This window comes from Lissotriton helveticus, chromosome 1_1 (assembly GCF_964261635.1).
Source record: "Lissotriton helveticus chromosome 1_1, aLisHel1.1, whole genome shotgun sequence".
Lineage (NCBI taxonomy): Eukaryota > Metazoa > Chordata > Amphibia > Caudata > Salamandridae > Lissotriton > Lissotriton helveticus.
Window position 1 is genome coordinate 903,107,337 of NC_136057.1, and position 25,329 is coordinate 903,132,665.

The 25,329-nt window shown below is 46.4% G+C and overlaps 1 protein-coding gene across 1 annotated transcript in view; it reads left to right on the forward strand.

Moving 5' to 3' along the window:
- The window catches only part of NR2C1 (nuclear receptor subfamily 2 group C member 1), a 424,839-nt gene that overhangs the window by 272,290 nt on the left and 127,220 nt on the right, over nucleotides 1-25,329 (forward strand). The window contains exon 11 of the mRNA XM_078648543.1: nucleotides 18,456-18,577. Coding sequence (XP_078504669.1) covers nucleotides 18,456-18,577 — 122 coding nt within the window. The remainder of the gene's footprint in view (nucleotides 1-18,455; nucleotides 18,578-25,329) is intronic.

Here is a 25,329-nt window from a genome sequence, read left to right on the forward strand (position 1 = left end):
TGAATGTTGACGCTGTGATGTTACGATGATGCTTATTACTGCTAAGTTGTGATGGCAACAATAAAAACAAATTTTCAAAAAAAAAGCTGGTATAGTATTCTTAATATATGTTTATCTCATCCTACTATACGTAGAAAAGATCTTTTGAAGAGTATTTTAAAACTTAATAAAAAAATTGGCAAACCAGATGATAAGCTTAACAAATGCATTTGCAGAGGAAGATTTAGTCAACCAGAAACCGTGCAAATACACATACAGTGACACCAGCCCCCACCAGTGACACCAGCCCCATTCTCATCCACCATGACCCGGAGCTCGATCGGTGTCTACTGTTGCTGATACCAGCAGAATCCGAACCCTTTGGTCCTAGGTCGGTTCCTCAACATTATTCTGAAGAGCTTGGAATGGAAGTAGATTGGGAGGGGTCCTCGGACCCTTTACAAGACCACCCAGAGCATGAAATGGACTGGTACGAGGAATTGGGTGAGGCCAGTGGTCTGGACACCTATCCAGATTCTAGTCTGCTTTCTCCCCCTACCGTGGCTACAGAGGACTGAGCTGCATACGCTACGATGGTGTGAAGGGCAGCTGAGGTCCAGCAGCCAGGTAACTCCTCTTCGTAATCCCTCCTGCCTTTCAATGAGTCCTTCTCTGACGTCCTACTGGAAATTTGTTCCATGCCCAGCATAGGGGCTGCCATCGCCCTGCACCGGTCGACCCAAATTTCCTCACCAAACACCCTACCCCAGAGAGCTTGGTGGGCCAAGCCTCTACATCTCACGGCGCGTTCCCTTCCGCACTCCCGGACAGGGAATGCAAGAGGCTGGATAGTTGGGGCAAGATTATTTTTCTACCGCCAGTCTTTCAGTCAGTGAACACCACATGCCTATTGGGCCGTTAGTCCCCCTACTTGTGTGACAAAGTTGCGCAAATGCTGCCGCAGGTCCCTGAGGAGGCCCAGGCCATTTGCCCCAAGCAGTATCAGATGGGAGAGATGCTGCAAAGTTCACCAATCGTAGTGGGCCTGACACAACCGACCTGCTTGGAAGAGCTAGGTCATCGACCGTGACTGTTCGACGCCACACCTGGCTAAGAACTTCTGGCTTTTCTAGGGGTGTCCAGGATTCCTTCATGGACATATCCTTTGATGGAACTTGTCTCTCGGGAGACAATGCAGGCATGGCCCTTGAGCACTTTAAGGACTCATGGGCTATGGCCAAATACTTGGGCCTTTCGGTGACCACATGGTGTTTCGTCCCTTTTGCTGCAACGGAAGGGGCTTTCAGCTGGGCCAGCCATACCCCAGCTACAAGGCTACACAAGGTTAGAGACCTCTGCACGTACTTATGCACCACGCGTTCCACCTCTCCCAGACCCTCCTTGTCTGGCCCTCCAAGATCATGGACAGTTGGTGGCAGGATCAGCCATCACTTGCACCACTGGCACAAAATCATGTCAGAAGGGTGAGTTCTTCATATAGTTCAAAGAGGATACTCCCTCCCCATAGAAATTACCCCTCCCTCCTTGGCTCTAGCTTACCACCAACTGACTGAGGATCACCTGGCTTTCCTTCGTTAGGAAGTCATGACTCTCTTGGCCAAGGGAGCCAAAGAGAGTGTTCCGGTACCAAAAGTAGGTTGTGGTTGCTATTCTCTCTACTTTCTGGTCCCAAAGAAGGAAAAAGTGCTGCACTTCATCATATATCTGCAGGCCCTCAACTACTTCCTCAATAAGGAAAAGTTCAGCATTCTCACCATAGCTGAGGTCTTGTCTGCCCTGGACTCAGGAGACTGGATGGTAACATTGTACTTGCATGACGCCTATTTGCACATTCCTGTCTTGCCTGCCGTTTGGCGCTACCTGTGGTTTATAGTAGGCCACGAGCACTTTCAGTTCACCGTGCTCCACTTTGGCCTTACTAGCGCCCATTGAGTGTTCACCATGGTGATAGCGTTGGTCGCAGCTCAAGGCTGCCAGTCTTCCCCTAGCTCAATGACTTGCTGTTTATGACGAGTTTGCCCCAGGCTGTTGTCTCCCACCTCCAGGTTACGACGCGCCTTCTGCGCTCCCTGGGGTTCTCTATCAACGTGCCGAAGTCACACTTGCCTTCCTCTCAGACGCTTCTTTTCATCGTAGGTGTTCTGGATACTGCGCAGTTTCGGGCCTATCCTCCTGAACGGTGCCAGTATGTTTAAGCTATGATTCTGATGGTTCAGCCTCTGTCCTGGATTTCAGTGAGAATGACTGAGGCTGCTGGGCCTCATGGCCTCCTACATTCTGCTAGTGACACTTGCCACATGGCACATACAGGCTCTGCAGTGGGACTTGAAGTTCCAGTGGTCGCAGCATCTGTGGAATCTCTCTGACATGGTCTTTCAGAGAGAACTACACAGGACCGCAAGTGGTGGCTAACAGACCACGATTGGGACAGAGGCAGACTCCCTCTCTCTTCCCCAACCAGACCACACAGTAGTGACAGATGCGTCACTCATGGGATGGGGCCGCTATTTGGGAGAGATGGGGATCAGAGGACTCTGGTCTCCGGTGGCATCAAGGACTTCACATCAACTTGCAGAAGCTCTGACCAATTTGCAAGGGAAAGCTGTTTCAAGTGTTAATGGACAACACCCCCCTCATGTGGTACTGCAACAAACAGGGTGGGATGGGGTTGTGGACCCTTTGTCTAGAGCCACTGCATCTCTGGACGTGGCTGAAACAGCAGCTCATTTCCCTGGTGGTTCAGCACCTGGCACATTCTCTGAACGCCTGGGCAGACAGTCAGTCGTTGAGGCCTAGCAAATCAAGAATGGAATCCCAGGGAGGAGCCAAGATGGCGATCGGGATGGCTGCATAACCGCTTGGCTCTCTGTCTCTTTGGCGGCCTTCGAGGTGCTGCGGCCGGGATCTCGAGTGAGGGGAGTGTCCGGCCGAGATTGCAACACCAGCGGCCTCTGGTTGCGATGGGACGCCGGTCGGAGAGAACCTGAGATCTGCGAGCCGGAAGAGATGATACCAACCCACTCCCAATAGTGGGTTGCCCTGCGGGAGGTGCGAAATAGCTGGGACGGAGAGAGTCCATGATGCCCAGTTCCCCTTCCGTGTGATACCCGGTTATGTTAACAGCCCTCCCTGGGAACCGGTGGGTGACTCCCGGGCAGCGGGGAGCTTGTTTAGCCTTTCGGTGACTCTCCTTTCTTCTGCCTGCCCTGACTATTGGGATCCCGCTGTGCATCCTGATGATCCCGGGGGTCGGACCCGCTCCTGAGGTGCGGTGGAGGGGAGAGAGAACGTGACGGCTGAAATGGCGGATGCTACTTTCCCGTGCACCCCCACCCGGGCAGAGAAACCGGTGCACAAGAGAATCCCGGGGTCTGGCTATGTGAGAAACCGCCCACGCCCAAACATATACTGGCTGCACTAACAACCCTGCAGACAGCCCTGATCCGGGAGGCCCGAGATTTGGGACAAAGGATGGCCGCCATTGCTGTCCCGCCATCTTGTAACGGCACGGATCGCTCTCAAGGAGGCGCCGATGTGTCTGCCTCTGCTTCCTCGACGTATTCCCCGGATGAGTCTACATTCTTAGAGACGCGGATGGATTTGGTTCATGAGCCTGCTGTGGATGCACCTGTGGCGCATGTAATTGTCTCACCGGGGCCTTTTTCTGATCGGCAAGTGGAGGAACAGCATCGATACACGGCTTGTGCGGCCCCGTCGGGGTTTTGGCGCTTCCCACGTCGTGTGTTTCCCTTTCCGTGTCTGGCGGGACTGTGTTTGGACTCGAGACTGTTGGCGGTGTTGACATTGTTCCCATCAGACTTCCGCCACGCATCATTGGCGAAATTTCGGTGGCTGGGGTCCTATGGAGCGGCGACACTGCCTGATCCTCCCGGTGTAATCGGTCCCTTTGTGCTACTTTGTATCCCGTTTGAGGGATGGTTCAACGTTGGTACTATTGACAAACGAGGCCAGGGGTGAATTCGATTGGAATATGAAGGGACTCATGGCTGGTTGATGGTGATTTGAGGGGCGCTTAGCGGGGATGTCATTGATTGCGTTCTACGTGATTGCTGCTACCTGTACTTCTTTTGCCATTGCTGTTTATACGATTTTTGCATGCGGAGGTGGGAGGGGGCGGATGACCAGATCGAGGGCCCTTCTTCTGAAATTTTTTTTTTCTCTTCTTTTTCTCTTTTTCTTCTCTGTATTTCGGGTCTCTTATTTAGGGCGACAGGCACGCTGCTGGGGGAGTAGGCCGTAGCCTTTTGCAGGGGTGCAGGGTTGAGGGTTGGGGGATGGGTTTGTTATTTTGTTCTATCTTTGTTTCTATGGCCCTTTGCCCTTTTCCTTTTTCGATGTCGTCGTCTTCCATGTCTCCCATATTGTGTTTCGCCTTGAGGGGTGGGGTTAGTTCGTCATGTTTGCTTGGTGTTTATTGCATCTATCCTGACTCATATACCCCCTCCCCCATCTTTTTCATCTATGTACATCACTGGCGTAACATCTTTTGCTTTAGTTAGCTGTATTAGGGGTGTGTGTGATTATGCAACATTGATTTTCATTTTATTTTTCGTTATTACAAAATGAACGGTCTCAGATCCTTATTATCGCATGGTACTTTAATTATATGATATCTCCTGGCTGCTATTCAGCTTTTGACCACCGGACCGCTGTATGTTTTTCTACTGCATTATTTTTTTAATCGATTTGAATAGCGGCCAGCCGGATTGGTTGTAGGCCCATGTTTGTATCTCCGTACTATAACAATAAAGGTTCCTAAAAAAAAAAGAATGGAATCCCAGCTGGAAGTTGCACAAGGTCTCTTTCAGCAGTGGGGAAAGCCTTGGTTAGATCTGTTTGCCTCCTCTGAGAATGCACAAAGTCAGCAGTTTTGCGCACTGGAGTTTCCAATGCGGCACTCATTCGGCAACACTTTTCATCTTGAGTGAAGCTCAAGTCTCCTGTACGCCTTTCTTCCGATACCACTCCTGTCCAGAGTGCTCAAAAAGATAAGGATCGACTGGGCCCAATTAATTCTTGTGGCTCCAGACTGGGCACGGAGAGTCTGGCATACCGAGCTTCTCCAACCGAGCATTGATCCTCCGATCAGGTTACCTCTTCAAGAGGTTCTTCTGTCGCTGCAACAGAGGAGGGACCGCCACCCGAACCTGCCTTCTTGCATGGAGATTGAGCAGACGCAGTTGATAGCATTCGACCTTCCTCCCAAAGTCTGTAATCTTTTTTTGGCAGTCAGGCGTCCCTCTTCCAAGACTGGGTGCGCCTGCCGGTGGCACAAATTTGTAAAATATTGTACAGAAAGATCTATTGATCCTCTTTCTGATTTCCTCTATGAAGTCCTTCTCTTTATTTTGACCCTTGCCCAGCGGGGCTCTGCTCTGAACACTATCAAAGGATACATTTCGGCCCTGTCTGACTTCTTGAGGCTGCCAGACCAACCATCTTTATTTAAATCCCATATTTTAAATAGATTTCTTGAATGGCTGGTACATATTTTTTCACCTACCCTTTCATCATGCCTCAGTGGGACCTTAATTTGGTTCTCACCTTCCTGATATCTGCCCTGTACAACCTCTGCACAACTGCCCCCTCCGGCTGCTTACCATCAAAACGGCCTTTCCAGTGGCAATAAATTCTGCCAGGAGGGTGAGCGAATAACTGCCTCTGTAATTCACGCCTCCTTAGCTGACCATCTTCCCTGATAAGTTGGTGCCTCGCACTGAGGCCTCTTTCTTATCGAAAATGGTAACCTCAAACCACGTGGGACAGTCGGTCACCTTGCCCACTTTCTACACTCCTCTGCACCCCTCTAAAGAAGAGGAGCGACTCCATCATCTAGACCCAAAAAGAATGTTGTCGTTCTACCTTAACCGCACTAAAGAGTTTCGGGTAGATGACTAACCGGGTTTTTGTTTCGATGACAGAAGTTTTGGAACTGAATCTGTTTTCACTTTTGGAACTGATGCAGTGAAAGCTGTTGGATCAAACAAAGGTCATGTTGTGTAAAAGAGGACTATCTCATGATGGGTTGTCCTCTGCATCAACATTTGCTGTGCTCTGGGCCAAGAAGTAGCCTCCTGAAGGCTTAAGGGCTCATTCCACCAGAGGTAAGGCCAGTGCGTTGCTACTTGGTGTTTCAGTCCTTGAAATTTGTCAGGCAGCAACGTGGGCATCCCTGCACACGTATATCAAACACTACTGCTTGGTCAGTCCAGTCCAAATGGGTGGCTTTTTTGGCCTCTCTGTCCTAAGTCCCTCTGGGATGGTATCGATGGGTTATCTATTCAAAGGTAAAGAACCTACGGAAATACGCTCCTGGCGTGGAAAGTTATGAAAAGTAACTGATGTCAGCAAGCCGAGGGGGTGCTTATATAGGTGGCGTGGACATGACTACGGCGGAGACGACGTCCACAATGTCGCGCGGAGCTGACCACGCCGCCTACTGGCACACAAGGGTATTTATTGCTCAAAGAAAAACCTTTTGGATCCAGTCTGACTGGGAAATTCAAAGGTAAGGAATCTGCAGCTAGATCATGTTTCTACCAGATAAGGCGTTACCAAAGGTAAGTAACTTGTCCATTAGTACTTGGTAGGCAAAGTTTACCCTGCCAAAACCAAAAAATAATGTACTGTTTAGTGTAACAGAAGATCAAACCACCAACTCTGTTGGGCCCCTGTTTAGACAACATCATCCATATGCACTCCTTTTTAGGTTTCGCCTGGGGCACGGAGCTTTAGCTCTGCCCCCAGAGAAATCTATTGTTTACTATATGTGCTTCAGGAACGTCCCCCGGCTCCCATTGGCTAGCTCCATAAATGGAGGCTAGCCATTGGGAGCCGGATCTGTCCGTCAAGGCCGGACCAGATTCGGGGGCGTTCCCGTGAATTTTTCGCTCTCCACCCACTTCGGATCGTCATTGCGGCGGTGGGTGTGTGTTTTTTTTTTTGAGTCGGCCTGTTTTCTTCCTTTTACAAGTGTCTGTTGTTGGAGTTGGCTGCAAGATTCGAGTTCCCACGAAGCGATCAGGTAAGGAGCATTTTGTTTATAAATGTGCTTTCACTTTGTAAGTTTACGTATTTTGTCCTGTGCCCGTTCCCGGCCCCCCCCCCTCCCGCTGTCCGTGCGCCGTTCCCGCCCCCCCCCTCCCGCTGTCCGTGCGCCGTTCCCCCCCCCTCCTCCCACTGTCCTGTGCTCCTGCCGCCATATATTAGCGTTGAAAAATCACAACTTTGTTTATCCTGGCCATGTGGAATTGCTCACTTACGCTATGACCCTCTGTCTTGCACTGAACAGCAACGTGGACGCTGGGAGGAAATCACTGGCATTAATCAGAATTGCTTTTTGAAATGGATTGAATGTGAAGCAACCTCTAGCATCGAACATTTTGGTGCTTTAAGCAAAAGACTGTTCGCTTGTAAAGCATTCTTTGACCAGGCCCGTTCAAGTTTTAATATAATTAACCTTATTCCTCCCTTGCCCCCTCCCGCTGTCCGTTCCTTTCCCGCCCCCCCCTCCCGCTGTCCGTTCCTTTCCCGCCCCCCCCTCCCGCTGTCCGTTCCTTTCCCGCCCCCCCCTCCCGCTGTCCGTTCCTTTCCCGCCCCCCCCTCCCGCTGTCCGTTCCTTTCCCGCCCCCCCCCCCCGCTGTCCGTGTCCTCGTAGGTGCTTGTTGTTTATTGGTCTCCTTCGATCCTGGGCCTGTGCTTGATGTTATTGACATCTAACGCTGAACACCGAGCACGAGTTTGAAACTCTCCCTTCAATGGCTTTTTTTTTATATATGAATCTTGTGTTTGGTCCTATTCTGATTTGGGCCCCGAGGAGATGGACTATGAACATTGACTCTGTCAGTCATGGGCCACTGCCCAAAGATGTCCGCTATTCATCGGTCCACTGAGTTGCCTTATGGGAGCTGTAGTTTTGTGGGGGATTGAGCGTGCTCCTGCCGGCATATATTAGCGTTGAAAAATCACAACTTTGTTTATCCTGGCCATGTGGAATTGCTCACTTACGCTATGACCCTCTGTCTTGCACTGAACAGCAACGTGGACGCTGGGAGGAAATCACTGGCATTAATCAGAATTGCGTTTTGAAATGGATTGAATGTGAAGCAACCTCTAGCATCGAACATTTTGGTGCTTTAAGCAAAAGACTGTTCGCTTGTAAAGCATTATTTGGCCAGGCCCGTTGAAGTTTTAATATAATTAACCTTATTAGGGGGAACTTTGCTACAGATATGCGATGTTAATTTACAGCGTGTTATTTTATTTTAAGATCATCCCATCAGCGCGCTCCTCCTTACTACCAGAGCACCTACGGTCTCCCACGTCAAAACCATCAAACCCCACAGCCATACGGTTAAGATTCCACACCACGCCCTTCCATAATTGAATCCCACAGCACTATTCAGGACCTCCACCACTTCTTTGGCGGTCATAAAACTGTCTGTCTCCTTTAGGAACACAGTTTCTTTACTTTTACACATTGCCCACACTTATTTTCACACGCTCAGTTTTATACTTGTTATCATACCTTTTTAGGTTTTGCCTAAGTGATTGCTCACTTACGCTATGACCCTCTGTCTTGCACTGAACAGCAACGTGGACGCTGGGAGGAAATCACTGGCATTAATCAGAATTGCTTTTTGAAATGGATTGAATGTGAAGCAACCTCTAGCATCGAACATTTTGGTGCTTTAAGCAAAAGACTGTTCGCCTGTAAAGCATTCTTTGACCAGGCCCGTTCAAGTTTTAATATAATTAACCTTATTCCTTCCTTGCCCCCTCCCGCTGTCTGTTCCTTTCCCGCCCCCCCCCCCCCCGCTGTCCGTTACTTTTCCGCCCCCCCCTCCCGCTGTCCGTTCCTTTCCGCCCCCTCCCGCTGTCCGTGAGCCCGTTACTGCCCCCCCTCCCGCTGTCCGTGTCTCCGGCCCCACTTGTAAATGCTTGTTTCATTTTTGCACTATATTTCCTTGGGAAAGCACATGTCTGTAGTTGCATTTGGGGAATGAATCTCTGAAACTGAGATCTGTTTTGAATTTGGGAAGTGCTTCTCTTAGAGACAGCAGCATAGTGTGGGCTGTGAGAGCTGTGTGGGCTGTGAGAGCTGTGTGGGCTGTGTGGGATGTGTGGGCTGTGTGGGATGTGTAGGCTGTGAGAGCTGAGCGAGCTGTGTGGGCTGAGAGGGCTGAGAGAGCTGTTGGCAATGTAAATAACAATGCCATTTATTTATAAGTAAAAAAAAACTTTTCCAAAGGCGAAACCATTGCATTGTAAATGCTTGTTTAGGGAAAGACTCCAAAAACGGCCAAGAGAATTAGAGACAAAAGATGGTGAAGGACAAAATCTCAGAACGAGGTGAAGGAAGCTCTGATAAATAATAGCCTAACAAATTCGAAAATTAATGGTTACACTGAAAGAATTCTCTTTCGTTCTAACAGTATGTAAGACTCACTTTGAAATCAAAATAAAAATATTCAAAGATATTTCCAAACTTGCATGCAAGGTTTTTTCTGCAGTAGTGGCAAAAGGAATGTTGGTTGCTGAAAGCAGTTGCAAGAAACTTAGGAGAAACGTAAAATTGTGTCTGCACATATACACACCACTCTTGAAATTTTTTCCAAAAACAATGAAAGGGAGTTGCTTGATAAAATAATTGACACTCACACTAAAATTGAAGTAACACTGTTGGACAAAGTTTGCACCTTTGTGATTATTAATTAATCTGACTATATTAAGGAATCAGACAACTATCAGCCAGTAATATGTACATGGAGTTAATCCGCTACCCTCCAGAAGATTATTCAATCAGTATACAATGGTTATTAATAGAGGCATACAACAAGGTATTCATTAAAGTTAGACCAGTATCCTACAAAATATAATTCAGTCATTAATTAATGGTTTTTAAAAGCGGAATAAACAAGGTTTCATTGCAGCCAATACCAAAACTTACCTGTGCCTTCTATTCCAATGCTCTTATTATAATGCCTTACAATCCAATACTCTTTTGTGTCCCCAAATTACACAGTCAGTTGAACCTTCCTATGTCTTTAATCGTTTTTGGTATAACTTCTTCATTCCAGCCCTTGGCTATGTATGTATACAGTTTTCGACCCTCCTAATCAAATGATTAGATTGATTTATCAGTTAGCTGCAGATTTCTTTGACCGCTACAGACCTTCATATTACCTATATTGCTTCTATTTACATTGAATATTAACATCTTCGATATCTCTATACCTCATCAGGTAGGAATTGAAACAATTCAGTGGACACTTACAACTGCCTGCACTACAGGCCAATTATTTCCCCAGAGGCCAAAACGTATGGAGTGTAGCATGCCCGAGGGCTGTGCTGATGCCAGCAGAGTAAGGGTCGAATGGTGTAAGGTGGGCGTATGAGAAAGTGAAGCATGTACAGGGTGTGGGCGTATGAGAAAGTGAAGCATGTACATGGTGTGAGCTGGGCGTATGAGAAAGTGAAGCACGTACATGGTGCGGACAACAAAGTGAGGTTTTATGTGGCTTCTGTCTGTCTGCCACACTCTAAGCTCTTGCACCAGGAATTAAAGACCTAGCATTTGATGTAAAACGTGAGAGAAAGAGATACTCTTCTAGTGGCTGAATTGCACAATGTGAAGCAACTTACAAATTACTTGCCTCCTGGTAAACTAATGGCATTGTTGTAAAGACTGGAAGGAATCAATGTTTAGATGTTCATGTTTGAAAGTTACCACTTCTAATAAAGGCCACTCAATGCAGTGATTAAATCTGATGTACTAAGGTGAAATGCGTCTGCATGTAATGAAATACTCTTTGAAATTTGAAGAGTTGTTCATATTTTTTCATTATTAATGCAAGGTGTCTTTAAAAATTAAGATAGAGCACCATAAATTGTGCAGGGTGCCCTACTTTAACGTCGCTTTAGTTAAGGTGCAAATGAGTACTTGCCTGTTTAACAGATTTCACTGTTCGTGCTTTGTCAAGTAAACACAGGCTGTGTGCTGCTGTTCACCTCGAGGCTGCATTTAAAGGTCAGCAGTGCTGTACGCAGCACCCGGGCCGTACTTTGAGTGGCACTGACCTACAACTTTCGGGGACATACAAATATTTGATATGATGTTTTATTCATATTCATGTCTTTAAGAGGTGTTCACTGGAACAGTACTTCTTTGGAAGCACTATACCAATCATCTAGTTGGAATCTGAAGTGGCACGTCTGGTGGGGTTTCTACTTACAATGAATGAGGTAATACAATTGACAATTAACTTGGACAAACCAGCAGTACATTAAATGCGCATTTATCTGTTCAGTAAAAAATAATGCCATGACATTTATCACAAACTCGTTGGACAGAAATACATTTTTGTTTCTGAATGGTTGTGCTCCTTTTAGTTGCATCAAAATATAAGTCCGGACTGTAATTTAAATGTACGATTTCATTGGAGCTAGAGTTTGGAAAGGCCAAGCCTGATCTATTGCTACATTTTCGAAACAGACTGTGATGGAAAATGGTTACAAGAATACAGCAGTAAGGCATTATTGAAATGAGATGAAGCACTGTTATCGAATGTAAATACCCACACACAATAAGAAATTATTACAAAGATCAGTAAGTACTCAGCAGCTTCATAGACAGTCAAAAAATGCTTTATTAACACGGACAAGTAATTCAATCCTATACTAAGTTGCATTTGTATTCATTTTCATTCTTCTACTCTTAAAACAAAGAGGAAGTAATGAAAATTTGATTTTCAAAAACTCAAAGATTTGACAAAAAGACAAACGCTACCTTTGAATATTAAACTTGCAATAGCTGACACAGTATATTAAAAGGAGAGGTGATCTTTCACCCTCACACTTAGGAAAGTTTCAAATGAAAACATATTAGTCCTATGGCAGCTGCTGCCTAATATATATAATCTGTGGATACAATATTTGTGAACAATGAATCTGAAGGAAGGTAACGTTGCACTGATAACACCATAAGTCTTAAGGAGAGCCTTCAAAACACTTTGAGAAGACTACTCTTGAAACACTATCACTCATTAGAGAAATTAGTATTCCAAGGAATAGGATCGTGTGAGGTTATTACAAAGAGGAGTTAATCAGACTACAGATTACTGACAAGAGACTTATTTGATCAGAGTACTTAACACAGTGGTGCCAACGGCTTGAATGAGAGAGATGTTTTATGGTGCTTTCTTGGAGTTTTTCAACACCTGAAAAAATGAGAGAGATGATACCAGAGTTCTTCACTCTAGTGGTTGGAAGTAGGGTTTTGAAACTATGGAAGACTAACCAAACCGTAAAACACTTGTGCTTCATCAGGGATAGAGCACAAGGACTAGATAATGTAAATAGTAATTCTGAACATGAGCAACCACAGGTGTTTCATGGTGGCTTAAACAGGACAAGTGCCTGGAAATATTGCAGTAAGCATCAGGCAGAAAAATATGGGTAAAAGACTAAATGCAGACTGTTATCTAATACTATCAGAAAGCCTTTGAACACTCCAAGTAATAATTTGATACCTATTATGTGATGGAAATAATTGAGTTCTTCTGTACTAACAGTAAGAATTTAGTAATTAGGGTAATGATGATTTTTAATGCTTAGACTGCTGTTTCACTGTTACCGTGGGACTTCCACCATGACGACAGGGAAGATTCCAGTATGTGAATCTATAAAAGATATCAATACTTGAGAACCACAGTGTACAGGTAAGTAACTGTTTGTTCGAGGCATATGAGCTGCAGATTACACACTATGCATAGATCGACACCTAGTGTTGGCCCGGATGTCTGCAGTTGTTTTTGTCCTGAAAAGTCTTTGGAAGTCACAAGATAGAGTATTCCTCCTTTGGATTACACTGCGCATGGGCATCGGCTCCCTCCTTAGATTGGTTTTTTCTGCCATCGGGCTCGGATGTGTTTCCTGCGCTCCGGTTTGGAACCGATTCTCCTTCAGCGTGCAATCCTCACCCTTTTCAACGGTATTGTCTCGAACGTGTTCCCAATCGATGCAACTCTTCACAACTTCGAAGTCTTCGATTGCCGTAGTCAACGAAGGCCTTCGGGCCTACCTGGGCCTGATCTTTTGGCTCATGGAAAGGACGCCATTCAAGAAGTGTCCTCAATGTGGGTCAAAGTTTCCCCACACCGATCTCCATGAGGTGCGCGGCCTTTGCCTCTCACTGGAGCACGAGGCCAGAGACTGTTCTGCTTGTACCTCCTTCCGCTCCAAGAAGACGATTCGGGACCGACGAGCTCAAAGAACCATGGCTCGCTAGTCATCTTCGATCCCTGACGACATCTTCCAAGAGGGCGTCGACGTGCCAGAACAGGAGCGAGAACATGGCGTCGACAGCAACTCCGAGGCCGACAACTCAGACGTTGAGGACATCACTCCGGCACAGTGGGTTGTAAGTACACACGTCGTCCCCGACCCTTCCTCGTCACCCTCCAAAAAGGCTTTGTCACACCCTCACCTTGGGGTCCGGGTGCACACCGAGAGACTGCTTCCCATGCCTCGCCTTCGGGCTCGGCAAAGAAGCCTAATAAGCATTTAGGCGACTCATGCTCGAGTCAGCCTACCCCCGGTGCCGGCACACACCTACCGGCACCAAAAAAGAAGCTATCTTCTTCCTCCTCCACGCCAGCTGCTTCCACATCTAAGCACTCGGCGCAGAAGACTGGCACCGGCTCCTCTGCACCAAAAACACACTCGGAGGCGAGTAAAAAATTGCCACTGAAAGGACCCGACTCCCATGCCTTGGAGCCGAAAAAGGCCTCGGAACAGAAAAAAACACATGTTCCACCAGCCAAAGACATTGCAAAAGAACACGTTTCAAAGCCAAAAGATGCTACCGATTCGGTGCTGAAAAAGCCTACGGAACCAAAGACCTCGGCACTGAAGGATCTACCTCCCACAGAGGAACTATTTCAGCCAGATCCTACACAAGACTCTTGTACAGGATCCCAAAACTGGTCAATTGACTCTTAGTTCTAAAAAACGACCATTAGACACGCCCTCCTAAGACGAAGGACATTGCAACCTCTCCTCTAAGGATAACTTCTCCTCCTCCTCCTCCCCTGCCACATCACTCCCCTACACCATCTCCTACTCCATTAGAAGATGATGAAGACGGGGATAACACCTCTGATGACACAGGAGGTGGTGCAGATAATGAGTCACTAGATAATCCTAGTCCTCCTGGCTCACCTGACCCTTGGGATGATTATAACACCGCAGACGTCCCTAACATGCCACAAGATGACCTATACCCCTCCAGGCCTTCCCCACCAGAAGACACTATGGGATTTAATCAACTTGTCCATAGGGCTGCCTAATACCTTGGGGTTGACCTACACACTGACCCAGTAAAGGAGAATTTCCTTATGGAAATTCTACCTATGCTTAAAGGGTCATTAAGCATGCGCCAGAGGTCTTCAAAGATCCTGTCAGGGCTCGAATCATCAACCCTCGAATTGAGAAGTAGTATAAGGCTGCCCCCTCAGATCCTGCTTACATTAAAGGACTTGCACCACTAGACTCGCTTGTAGTCTCCAATGCACGCAAAAGAGCCAATTCTCAAACTTCAGGTGAGGCTTCCCCACCAGATAAGGAATCTAAACTCCATGACGCCTCAGTCAAACGAACAGGCAGCAAACATATGGCGTATTGCCAATACTCAGGCACTACTAGCAAGGTACCAAGGTACGACAGGGCACATTATGATGAGTTAGAATCCTTAATGCAGCACCTTCCAGACAAGTACAAAAATAGGGCCAATGAACTTATAGAAGAGGGTAAAACGATTACCAATACCTCTATTCGTTGTGCCCTAGATGCAGCAGATACTGCTTTAAGAGCAAATAATACCAGTGTCCTTTTGCGTAGGCATGCCTGACTACGCATTTCAGGTTTCAATCCTGACGTCCAAAGTACCATCCTCAATCAACCCATTGATGAGCAACACCTATTTGGGCCTAATGTGGACCTATCCCTTGAGAAAATGAAAAAGGATACGGACACGGCTAAATCTATGGGAGCCTTGCAGTCGCAAGCTCCCAGACGCTCCTTTCGTCACTCATAATACAGAAGCACCACCAGAGGCTACTCCTCAGATAGTCCCTCTTCTTCTTGCAAAGCCCCTACTTAATCCATCTTCAGTAGAGGCTACCAAAGAGGGGGTTACAGGGGGAACAAGGGCAGAGGCAAGACTAACAACTCCCGCTCGGCCTCCACCCCTGACCAATGACTTCCCTCCACTTCCCCCACAACATTCCACTCCAGTTGGGGGAAGACTACAATTCCTTCCTGTCTGGACCAACATCACATCAGACAGGTGAGTGCGACAAATAATTCAATCAGGTTACTGTCTCAAATTAACATCTACCCCCCCAAACATACCACCCAAACAGCGCCCAATGTCACAAGAACATTTGCTTCTGCTGAGGCAGGAGGTAATATCCCTCCTACAAAATAGTGCAATAGAACTAGTTCCCCCACATCAACAAAACAAGGGAGTTTACTCCCTGTACTTTCTTATCCCAAAAAAGGACGGCTCTCTAAGGCCTATTCTATACCTCAGACCACTAAACCTGTACATACAATCAGACCACTTCCAAATGGTCACACTCCAGCAGGCCCTTCCTCTTCTTCTACAAAATGACTTCCTTGCCACTATAGATCTCAAGGACGCCTATTTCCACATTCCCATTCACACAGCTCACAGAAAATACCTCAGATTTGTACTGGACGGTCAGCACTATCAGTTCAAAGTACTTCCATTCGGAGTCACAACAGCACCACATGTGTTTACCAAGTGCCTAGCGGTGGTAGCAGCACACTTCAGAAAACAGCACATTCACATCTTCCCATATCTCGACGACTGGCTCATAAAAGCCAGCTCATACAGTCAGTGTGTGCAGCACACTCACACCACCATCCAATTACTCCACGACTTGGGGTTTACAGTAAACCACACCAAATCTCATCTGCAACCGTCCCGCATACAACAATATCTCGGTGCCACAATTTCTAGCCTTAAAAGCATTCCAAAAGCAGATATTGGGCAAAGCTGTCTTAGTCCGCACGGATAACATGAGAGCCATGTACTACATAAACAAACAATGCGGGACACACTCTCTGCAACTCTCTCAGTTAGCGCAGGAGATATGGAGATGGGCTTTACCTCTAAACATTTTCCTCTTAGCCCTACATATTCATGGGGTACAAAACACCATAGCCGATCTGTTAAGCCGTCAGACACAACAGATCCACGAGTGGAAACTTCATCCACAAGTTGTTCAACCGTTCTTTTAGATGTAGGGACAACCTCAGATAGACCTCTTCGCCACCCACGAAAACGCTAAATGCCCAAACTTCGCCGCCAGATATCCACACCCGCTGTCCAAAAGCAATGCGATATGGATGAACTGGTCCGGCAAATTTGCTTACGCTTTCCCACCTCTCCCACTGCTTCCACTAGTGGTGCGCAAACTACAGCAACATTCCATGACTCTCATTCTGGTTGCTCCAACTTGGGCCAGACAACCGAGGTACACCACACTGCTGCAACTTTCTGTGGTACCGCACCAAAAGCTAGACCTGTCCCCACGCTTCCTAACCCAGAACAATGGAGAGATCAGGCACCCAGACCCAGCTCAGCTCAACCTAGCGATCTGGCTCCTGAGGTCCTAGAGTTCTGTTATCTTAACCTTCCCCCTGACTGTATGAACGTTATTAAAGAAGTTAGACGTCCCACCACTAGGGCATGTTATGCAGCCAAGTGGAAACGTTTTGTAATATACTGTCATAACAACGACATCAATCCTCTAGATGTGTCTATTTACCACATCATAGGGTATTTACTACACCTCCAACGATGTAACTTAGATGTTGTCTATTTTGTAGATATGCTGCAATGGCAGCAAGATGCAGTCTAATAGATGTGTACGCTATCACTTTTTAGAGTACCTGCCATAAAGACTTTTATGGAGGGCCTCATAAAAATCCCAGAGTACAACCTTCTCCTGTGTGAAATTTGAACATTGTTCTCACACGGTTAATGGGACCTTTGAACCTTTACATAGATGTGAACTGCAATTCTTAACTTGGAAAGTTGCTTCCCTAGTAGCTATTACTTCTCTAAGAAGAGTTAGTGAGCTACAAGCATTGACCATTCAAGAACCTTTTCTGCAAATACATCATAATAAGGTTGCTCTCCGAATCAATCCTAAATTCCTCCCAAAAGTCATTTCGCCCTTCCACCTCAATCAATCTGTAGAGCTGCCCGTATTCTTCTCGCAGCCATAAACAGTCGCAGAAAGAGCTCTTCATACCTTAGATGTCAAAAGAGCATTGCTTTACTTCATTGAAAGAACACAACCCATTCGTAAAACTAAACAACTTTTGTGTCTTTCTCACCACTACACAAAGGCAACCCCATATAAAAAGCTGAGATAGCTAGGTGGATTGTCAAATGCATACAGATTTGCTACCACAAAGCTAAACGTATTTTATCTGTTCCTCCTTAAGCCCATTCTACAAGAAAGATAGGGGCTTCAATCGCATTTTTAGGGAACATTCCCTTAGATGATACACCGCACACATTCACAAAACACTATTGTGTAGATGTGCAAACTAAACAAGCTACTGTGGGTCAGGCTGTACTCTAAACACTGTTTCAAACTACTGCAACAGATACAGGTGGTCGCTGCTAAGGGTGGGTACTGCTTTATAATCTATGCATAGTGTGTAATCTGCAGCTCATATGCCTCGAACGGAAACTGCTACTTACCAGTATGCATCAGTTCTTGACACGTAGAGCTGCAGAGTTACTCACGCCCGCCCGCCTACCTTTGTCTGTTCCAGTATTAACTTATTTAGATACAGCTTACATGAGCATCCTTCCTGTTTCTTACAAAACTTCATCATTTCCTTGCTGGCGAAAAACTATCTAAGGATGGAGCCAATGCCCATGCGCAGTGTAATATAAAGGAGTCGCCGCCTATCTTGTGACTTCCAAAGACTTTTCAGGACAAAAATAACTGCAAACATCCGGGCCCAACAATAGGTGGCGATCTATGCTTAGTGTGTAACTCTGCAGCTCTACATGCCAAGAACAGATGCATACTGGTAAGTAGCATTTTCCTTTTCCTGCAACGTAGCTGGTTGAGTGAGGTGACCAGTAATGATAACTGCGGAGACAGCTGTCTTGCAGCAATAACCAAGACAATCGGCAGGTTAGTTTGAACATATGCACAGTATAAACTACGAATAAACTTCTAAATGTATTCACTAATGGTTTAGTGGTGTATGTTTCTTGCCATTATGATCGAAAAGAAATAAGGATTGCAAGTGCTTGTGTGATTTATAGTAATGCAAAATACATTTGATAATGCTTAATGACCGTGCCTTTTTTGTTGCAGCTCACAATGCCATCTCCTATGCCCGAGTACTTAAACGTTCATTACATCTGTGAGTCTGCCTCGAGATTGCTCTTCTTATCTATGCATTGGGCCCGCTCTATTCCTTGTTTCCAGGCACTTGGGTGAGTATTTGAAAGTCCAGGTATAGAACCTAAAAGTAGGACATTTTTCATGGTACTGAAAAACATTGTGCTTACCCAAAACTCGGCCAGCCAAAGCGAGTGATACCTGAATTTATGCTTTTTTCATACATTTTAGGTATTTTTTTATTGCACTGCATAATCAGTAAATAACTGAAGTCACCATTTAACATGTAAACTAGCATATCAAAATGTATGCTTTTTAATGTTATAAAATTTGTGTTGAATTAAATTGTCAATCTGAGAAATGTATAGATTATGTTTTTAAGTCAAAGCCTACCAGATAGCATTGGTGTCTGATTTGCTGAAGACATCTTGGTAACACTCAGAAAGCTTTGCTGTGAATGCATCCCTCCGTTGCTTAACATTGGCTTAGTGGTTTGTATCTCACATTTTTCGGCTTTCTATTTGCTGGCTTTATTTGTTTTAGGCTGTCCAGCGTGAGTGCTTACCTCCCAAGGAGAAAAGCGTTTTCACATCAACTTCACTTGTATTCTTCCACGATTGCTCCTTTGTGTAAATAGGCCTGTAAATCTTGTTCTTATCTTGTCACATTTGCTGTGTATTCAAAGTCAGAGGTCTAATATCAGGCTTTATTTTCCGAGTGAGCTTGGCGTTTTGTTTTCTTATTCTGACTTTAAAGTGAGAGGATTTATGTGACAATTTTGCTAGATACTAGATGTGGGATCGTTTTTTCCCCCCAGTACACAACAACATTTAAATGAAATGTGCAAGTATTTCAGAAGATATCAAAATTAGGAACGCACAAATGAAGCACATTTTTTTGTTCTGAAGTGTGTTGGGAACAAATACTTTAATGTGATCAAAACAAATCAGTACACTAGATGATGCCATTTTCGCACATTTTCATTTGTGTGCTGTACAGTTTTGTTAGTAAAACGATTGGTCTGTGCAAATGTAATCGTCTTTTCAATTGAAAATGTGTTGTCTGTAATGGCAGTGTGCTACCACACCATGCATTCTCCACTCTACCCTTTTCCTCTCTACTCTGCACCACTTTATACCACTGTACTCTATTCTGCACCACTCCACTTTACTCCTCTGCACTTTGCGCCACTGCGATATGCCACTGCACTCTACAGTGCACCACTGTACTCTATGCCACACCACTGCACTCTACGCCACTCTACACCACTCCAATCTACTCTGCACATCTCCACTCTATGCCAATGCACTCTACTCTGAACCAGTCAACTCTATACCCCTGCACTCTGAGCCAATCCACTGAATGCCACTCTAATCTACTCTGCACCACTGCACTCTAAACCCCTTTATTGTACACCATTACACTTTACACTACTCTACACCACTATACTCTACTCTGAAACAATATACTTCATGACACTGTACTCTATGAAACGAATCCACTCTATGCCACTCTAATCTACATCACTCTGCTCTGCGCCATTCTACTTCAAACCGCTCTACGCCACTGCCTGCTACTCTGCAACATTACACTCAACGCCACTCCACTCCACAATCTGCCACTTTACTCTACCCAACTCTACTCTGAACCACTCTACTTTACACCACTACACTCTGCACTACTACACTCTACTGTGGCCCACCTCTAATCTACACCACTAGGCATACAATGCTTCATTGTATGCCACTGAAATTTATAACACTGTACTCTACATCAATAAACGCTTCAACACTCTACGCCAGTGCACTCTACGCCAGTGCACTCTACTCTTCAGCACTCTACTCTTCAGCACTCTACTCTGCTCTACTAGACGTCTTCTTTTAGCAGCTCTTTTTTACTGTTCGAGGCCTTCTGATGGAAACTTCTAAACTCAAATTCATCACCTATGAATACTCCTAGGTGCCAGACTGCATCCGGAGATTTTTTTTCTCCGCAATTCCTTTGTGCGCTGGTAAAGGGCATCGTGCAGCTCCATGTCAGTTCCATCCTGACCTGAAAGTGATTTTGGGGCCACAATATGCCTGCCAGCTCTGTGTGTCAATGTCATTTCCTTTCTTTCTGCACCTTCTCATGCTGATCCAGAGCTTGTTCCCTTTTATTACTGTCACTTGACAGAAGATGTTTCCAAACATTTTTCCAGCGTGCAAGGAACATGTAGCCTCCAAAAGTGACAGGCTTCAAACCCTCAGGGATTGCCACTAATAGATGTCAGTGACAGACCCTCACAAGGTTAGCTTCTGGTGTCTCGTCTTCTAGCATGACTTGAAGTCATGCAGCAAATGCGTTTGTATGAATCTGAAGACCATCTGGGACCTCAAGGCCAAACTCCCCATCGCCGAGCACCACAGAGATCCTGGTTGAAGGCGAGGATTCTCTGTCCCGAGGCCGTTCCAGAGTGAGGTCCTCATCCCAGTCCATATCCTCAGGTAAGTCCATGTAGAAAAACCACGAGAAGTCCAAACATGGCTCTTACCACTACTCTAATCTAGAGAAGATTCCTAGGTGTCGGGTACCCTTCAGGAGCTCTTTGTCAAGCCTTCTGGCCCCATGGATCTAAGGAGGTTCCAGTAGGGTTATCGCTGGCGGGTCCATCCCAGATTGACTGTGCCTTTCGACCTTGCTCTGCGGAAGACCTCCACTCCAACTATACTTAGAGCACTAAAAACTGAACTGGCCAGCTCAGGGGGACCCACCTTTCATCCTGCAACAACCAACACCAGAGATTCTTGTGGTTTAGGTGTCCACCAGACAACTTAAACCAAATGCATTTCCGGTAAATCCGCCTGACAGATGGTCAAACTGTGTGGAGGGATTCTGAGAAACTGATGTTCTCGTCTGCCAGCCATGCCCTCAGATCCGTAAATTTGAGTTGGTTCGTGGGGTGTTACTCAAAGTGTTGTGGAACATAGTTATCAATATCTTGCCCATAGTCCCAGACGGCTTTTGTCCCAATCTCAAACAAATAATTCAGGATGCCTGAAGCGGCGAAGTACTAATCCAGTCGGGCCTGCACACGATTTACTGTCTGGGTAGGGGAGTTGATACTAGCGTGGTGCTTAGGCACCATGCATGGATAAGATACATGGGCTTCTCTAGTAATGTCCAACAGTCTGTCATGGACATGCCATTTGCTGGTACCCGTCTCCTCGGAGCTTAAAAATAAACCAATACTAGAATCCTAACAACGGTTCAAGTTAACACAATACGTACATCAACTATTAATCAAAACCAGAAAAAATCAAAAACCTAAAGAGAAACAGAAACCTTATATTATAAAGAATATGAGTAAATGTACAAGGAAGAAAACAGAAAAGAACCCATGTACCAGAAAAAATCAAAAACCTAAAGAGAAACAGAAACCTTATATTATAAAGAATATGAGTAAATGTACAAGGAAGAAAACAGAAAAGAACCCATGTATAAGTATATACAATTCATAGAAAAATGTATTAACGATGATAAATAGTTCAATCTTAAAACATGTAAGACAAAGTTCTCTTCCAGGGGATCCTCATCAATAGTCATAAGCATTAGAATATTCCCGCCCATGCGCGGGACCCCGGAAACAATATATTATATGTGCCCCACATATATATAGACATATATATATATAAATATATATATATATAAAAATAAGCAATTGCAGCCAAATAAACAATAGAGCTGGAATATGCAGTGAAGAATTTCCACAATACAGTGTATTTTGCATTAGAAACATGAGAAACAACACCAGTGCTTGTTTAGAAACTGTTTTAATGCTTAGAAAACAGTAGAAATTCTCATAACACACTGTAAGCATATACAGCTCCCAGGCTGCATTGCAAAATCCCAGTCTAAAAAGACTGAAAAGCTAACCTGTAGCTGAATGTACTAAAACTGACGCTGTGCCTTTAAGGCACCTCAGCCCCTAGCTTCCCATCATGCCTCAGGGGTTACAGTTAGGTCAGTTGTTCTTTCCGGCTCCTTCAGGAAGGACCCTGGACAGCTCCACATTTTTCTGCCTTTTTCAGTCAGAAAATCTTCAAAAGAACAATTTTTTGATTTACTTTGACTTTTCACATCATAGTCAAGTAAATAACTGCTTAGCAGTCAATTTTTTGTGAGGTTTTCCTTTCAGGATGCCCTCATTATTTGATGATTGCCCTTCTTGTGGCCACAAGAAGGCAAAAACAGACTCTCATGAGGTCTGTATTTTATGCTTGCCAGAGGATCATGATCCTAAAGACTGTTCTCATTGTAAAAAGCTGTCTGACAGAACACTTAAAGACAGAGAGAGGAACAGGCTCTATGGTCTGGCCCAGAGATCCATGAGAGGAAGATCTGCAGAGAGGAAGAGTTCAAAGAGACCCAGAACTCCCTCCAAAGGCAAGTCAGAGCGTCCATCAACCTCAGCACCGGGCTCGGCGCTGAAAAAACGACATCTGATGGACAGTTCGAGAGAAAAAGCTCCGTCGAGATCGGCGTCGATGAGGAAATCGTCGTCGAAAAGAGGTTCGCCGTCGTCGAAGAAAGCTCCGCCGTCGTCAACTAGGCGACGATCGGCGTCGAGAGAAGCCACGAGATCGCCGTCGACGAGAGGTTCGGCGTCAAGACATAAGTCAACTCCGCCGCCGTCAACCAGGCGACGGTCGGCGTCGAGAGACAGATCACACTCGCCGTAGTCTCGACGTCGACAGGCTTCGAAGAGTGTAACACCTCCGTCGACGTCTCCACGGAGGCGCTCGGCGTCGAGGAGCAAGAGCCCCCTCGGACGGTCGTCGTCGAGGAAGGGATCATCTAAGGCACGTCGGCGCTCGTCGTCGAGGATGTCCGATCCTCCGCCGTCGCCACATGCCAGGTCGATGACATCTCCGTCGCCGACAGATCAACGTCGGCCGACGTCGAGAGCTCCGTCGACGGTAGGACTAGACCGTTCGACGTCGAGACCTCCGTCGACGGCAGGACTAGGCCGTTCGACGTCGAGACCTCCGTCGACGGCAGGACAACGCCGTTCGACGTCGAGGGAGATGACTCCGCCGTCGGCGCATCATCGCCGATCGACGTCGAGGGACCACAGATCGTCGTCAAAGCATTCAACGCCGAAGGTTATCGCTCCGTCGATGCCGCAGAGGCGTTCGACGTCGAGGGAAAGGCTTTTGAGACGTCCTCCAACACCGGTGAGACGGAGATCGCCTTCGGTGCCTTCGACAGTCCTAGTGACACAATCTGCTTCACTCCATTCCTCCTCAAGTGCCTCGGGTTCAACGGGGTCATCTTCTAGGAGTAGGAGTCCGGTTCAGAAGAATACCCAGCGGGGTTACACTTCACATGTAAGACTCTCGCCAAGATGGTATGCTCCTCTGAGTAATTGGAAGGATTCTAAGGCACCAGAGAGACTTCAAAGGTACTTGAGTCCAGTCCACGGGTCTCCTCTTCAGCAAGCAGAAGAGGCAGAGGGACAGAGTCCTGCCATTCAACGATCACGCTCACGAGAGAGAAGAGCGGACAGGTCGCATGCCTCTAGGGTCTCCCGATCGCCAAGGAGGGAGCAACCCAAATCTCGAACACCGAGAAAGGAGGTACGGACTGAAAGATCGAGATCTCCAGTACATCAGAGGGTGTCACGTTCTCCTCGAAGGGAGGAACGACCTAGGAGATCACCGGTGAGGAAGGAGCATTTTCACCACAGGAGAAGAAGAACTCCTTCATCCTCCCCTCCATCTTCGCCTAGATCTTCTAAAGGGGACTACTCTCCGACGCTGGCAGACAGCCCTCGCTCAAGAGCTTCCCCTCTGGACGACGTCAACACGTATCTGGACGTTTTGCAAAGGGGTGCTCACAAGCTGAATATAGAAATTACCACTCCAGAGGTATCCACTACTGTGATTTTTGAGACTCTTCATCATAAATCATATACACGGCCGTTGCTCCCATTAGTCCCAGGTATAATGGACCCAATCAAAGAGGTTTTCCTCACGCCAGCAACGATCAGAGCAGTACCGGCACGTATCCAGAAAAAATATAGGCCGGCTGACTCAGATCCTATCTTTGTTAAAGGTGAGCCTGCAGCGGACTCAGTTATTGTAGCCTCAGCTAGGAAGAATCACACAGTCGCTCCTTCTTCGTCAGTTCCTCCTGACAAAGACAGCAAGACGCAAGATTCTTGGGGACGTAAGGTATGCAGCACAGCAGCTTCATCTCTAAAAGTCTCTAGTGCATCAGCCCTTCTGGGAAGGTACGATAGAGCCCTATGGGACTCCATGGAACGATTCAAAGGGAAATTGCCCAAGGAGGACCAGAAGGACTTTGAGGAGACCGTGACGGAGGGCTGTTTGGTGGCAAATCAAATGATTAGTTCATCAGCAGATAACGCCCTTCTAGCTGGACATAACTACTCACATGGGATATGTGCGAGGAGATCCTCTTGGCTGCGTTTAACTGGGCTCAAACCAGATGCCCAGCAGCGCATCCTCAATCTGCCTTTTTCCGGATCTTCACTCTTCGGGGAGCATGCCGATCAGGAAATGGCTCGTATGAAGACTGAGTTAGACACAGTAAAGGCAGTAGGTCTGGAGAAGCAGAAAGCACCGTTCAAACGACGCTTCAAGACCAACAAGAACCGGGGAGGCCAACAGAGGGTTCAAACCCCTCAATGGTCTCAAAACAAGCCGCAAGGAAAGCCACAATACAGAGGAGGAAGGTCAAGCAGAGGTAGAGGCGGACATCATCAGTCCTCTACCACACCTAGAGGAGGCAAGGCCTGAGCAGTGGCTTCCTCTGTCGCCGTTACCCACTCCAGTGGGAGGAA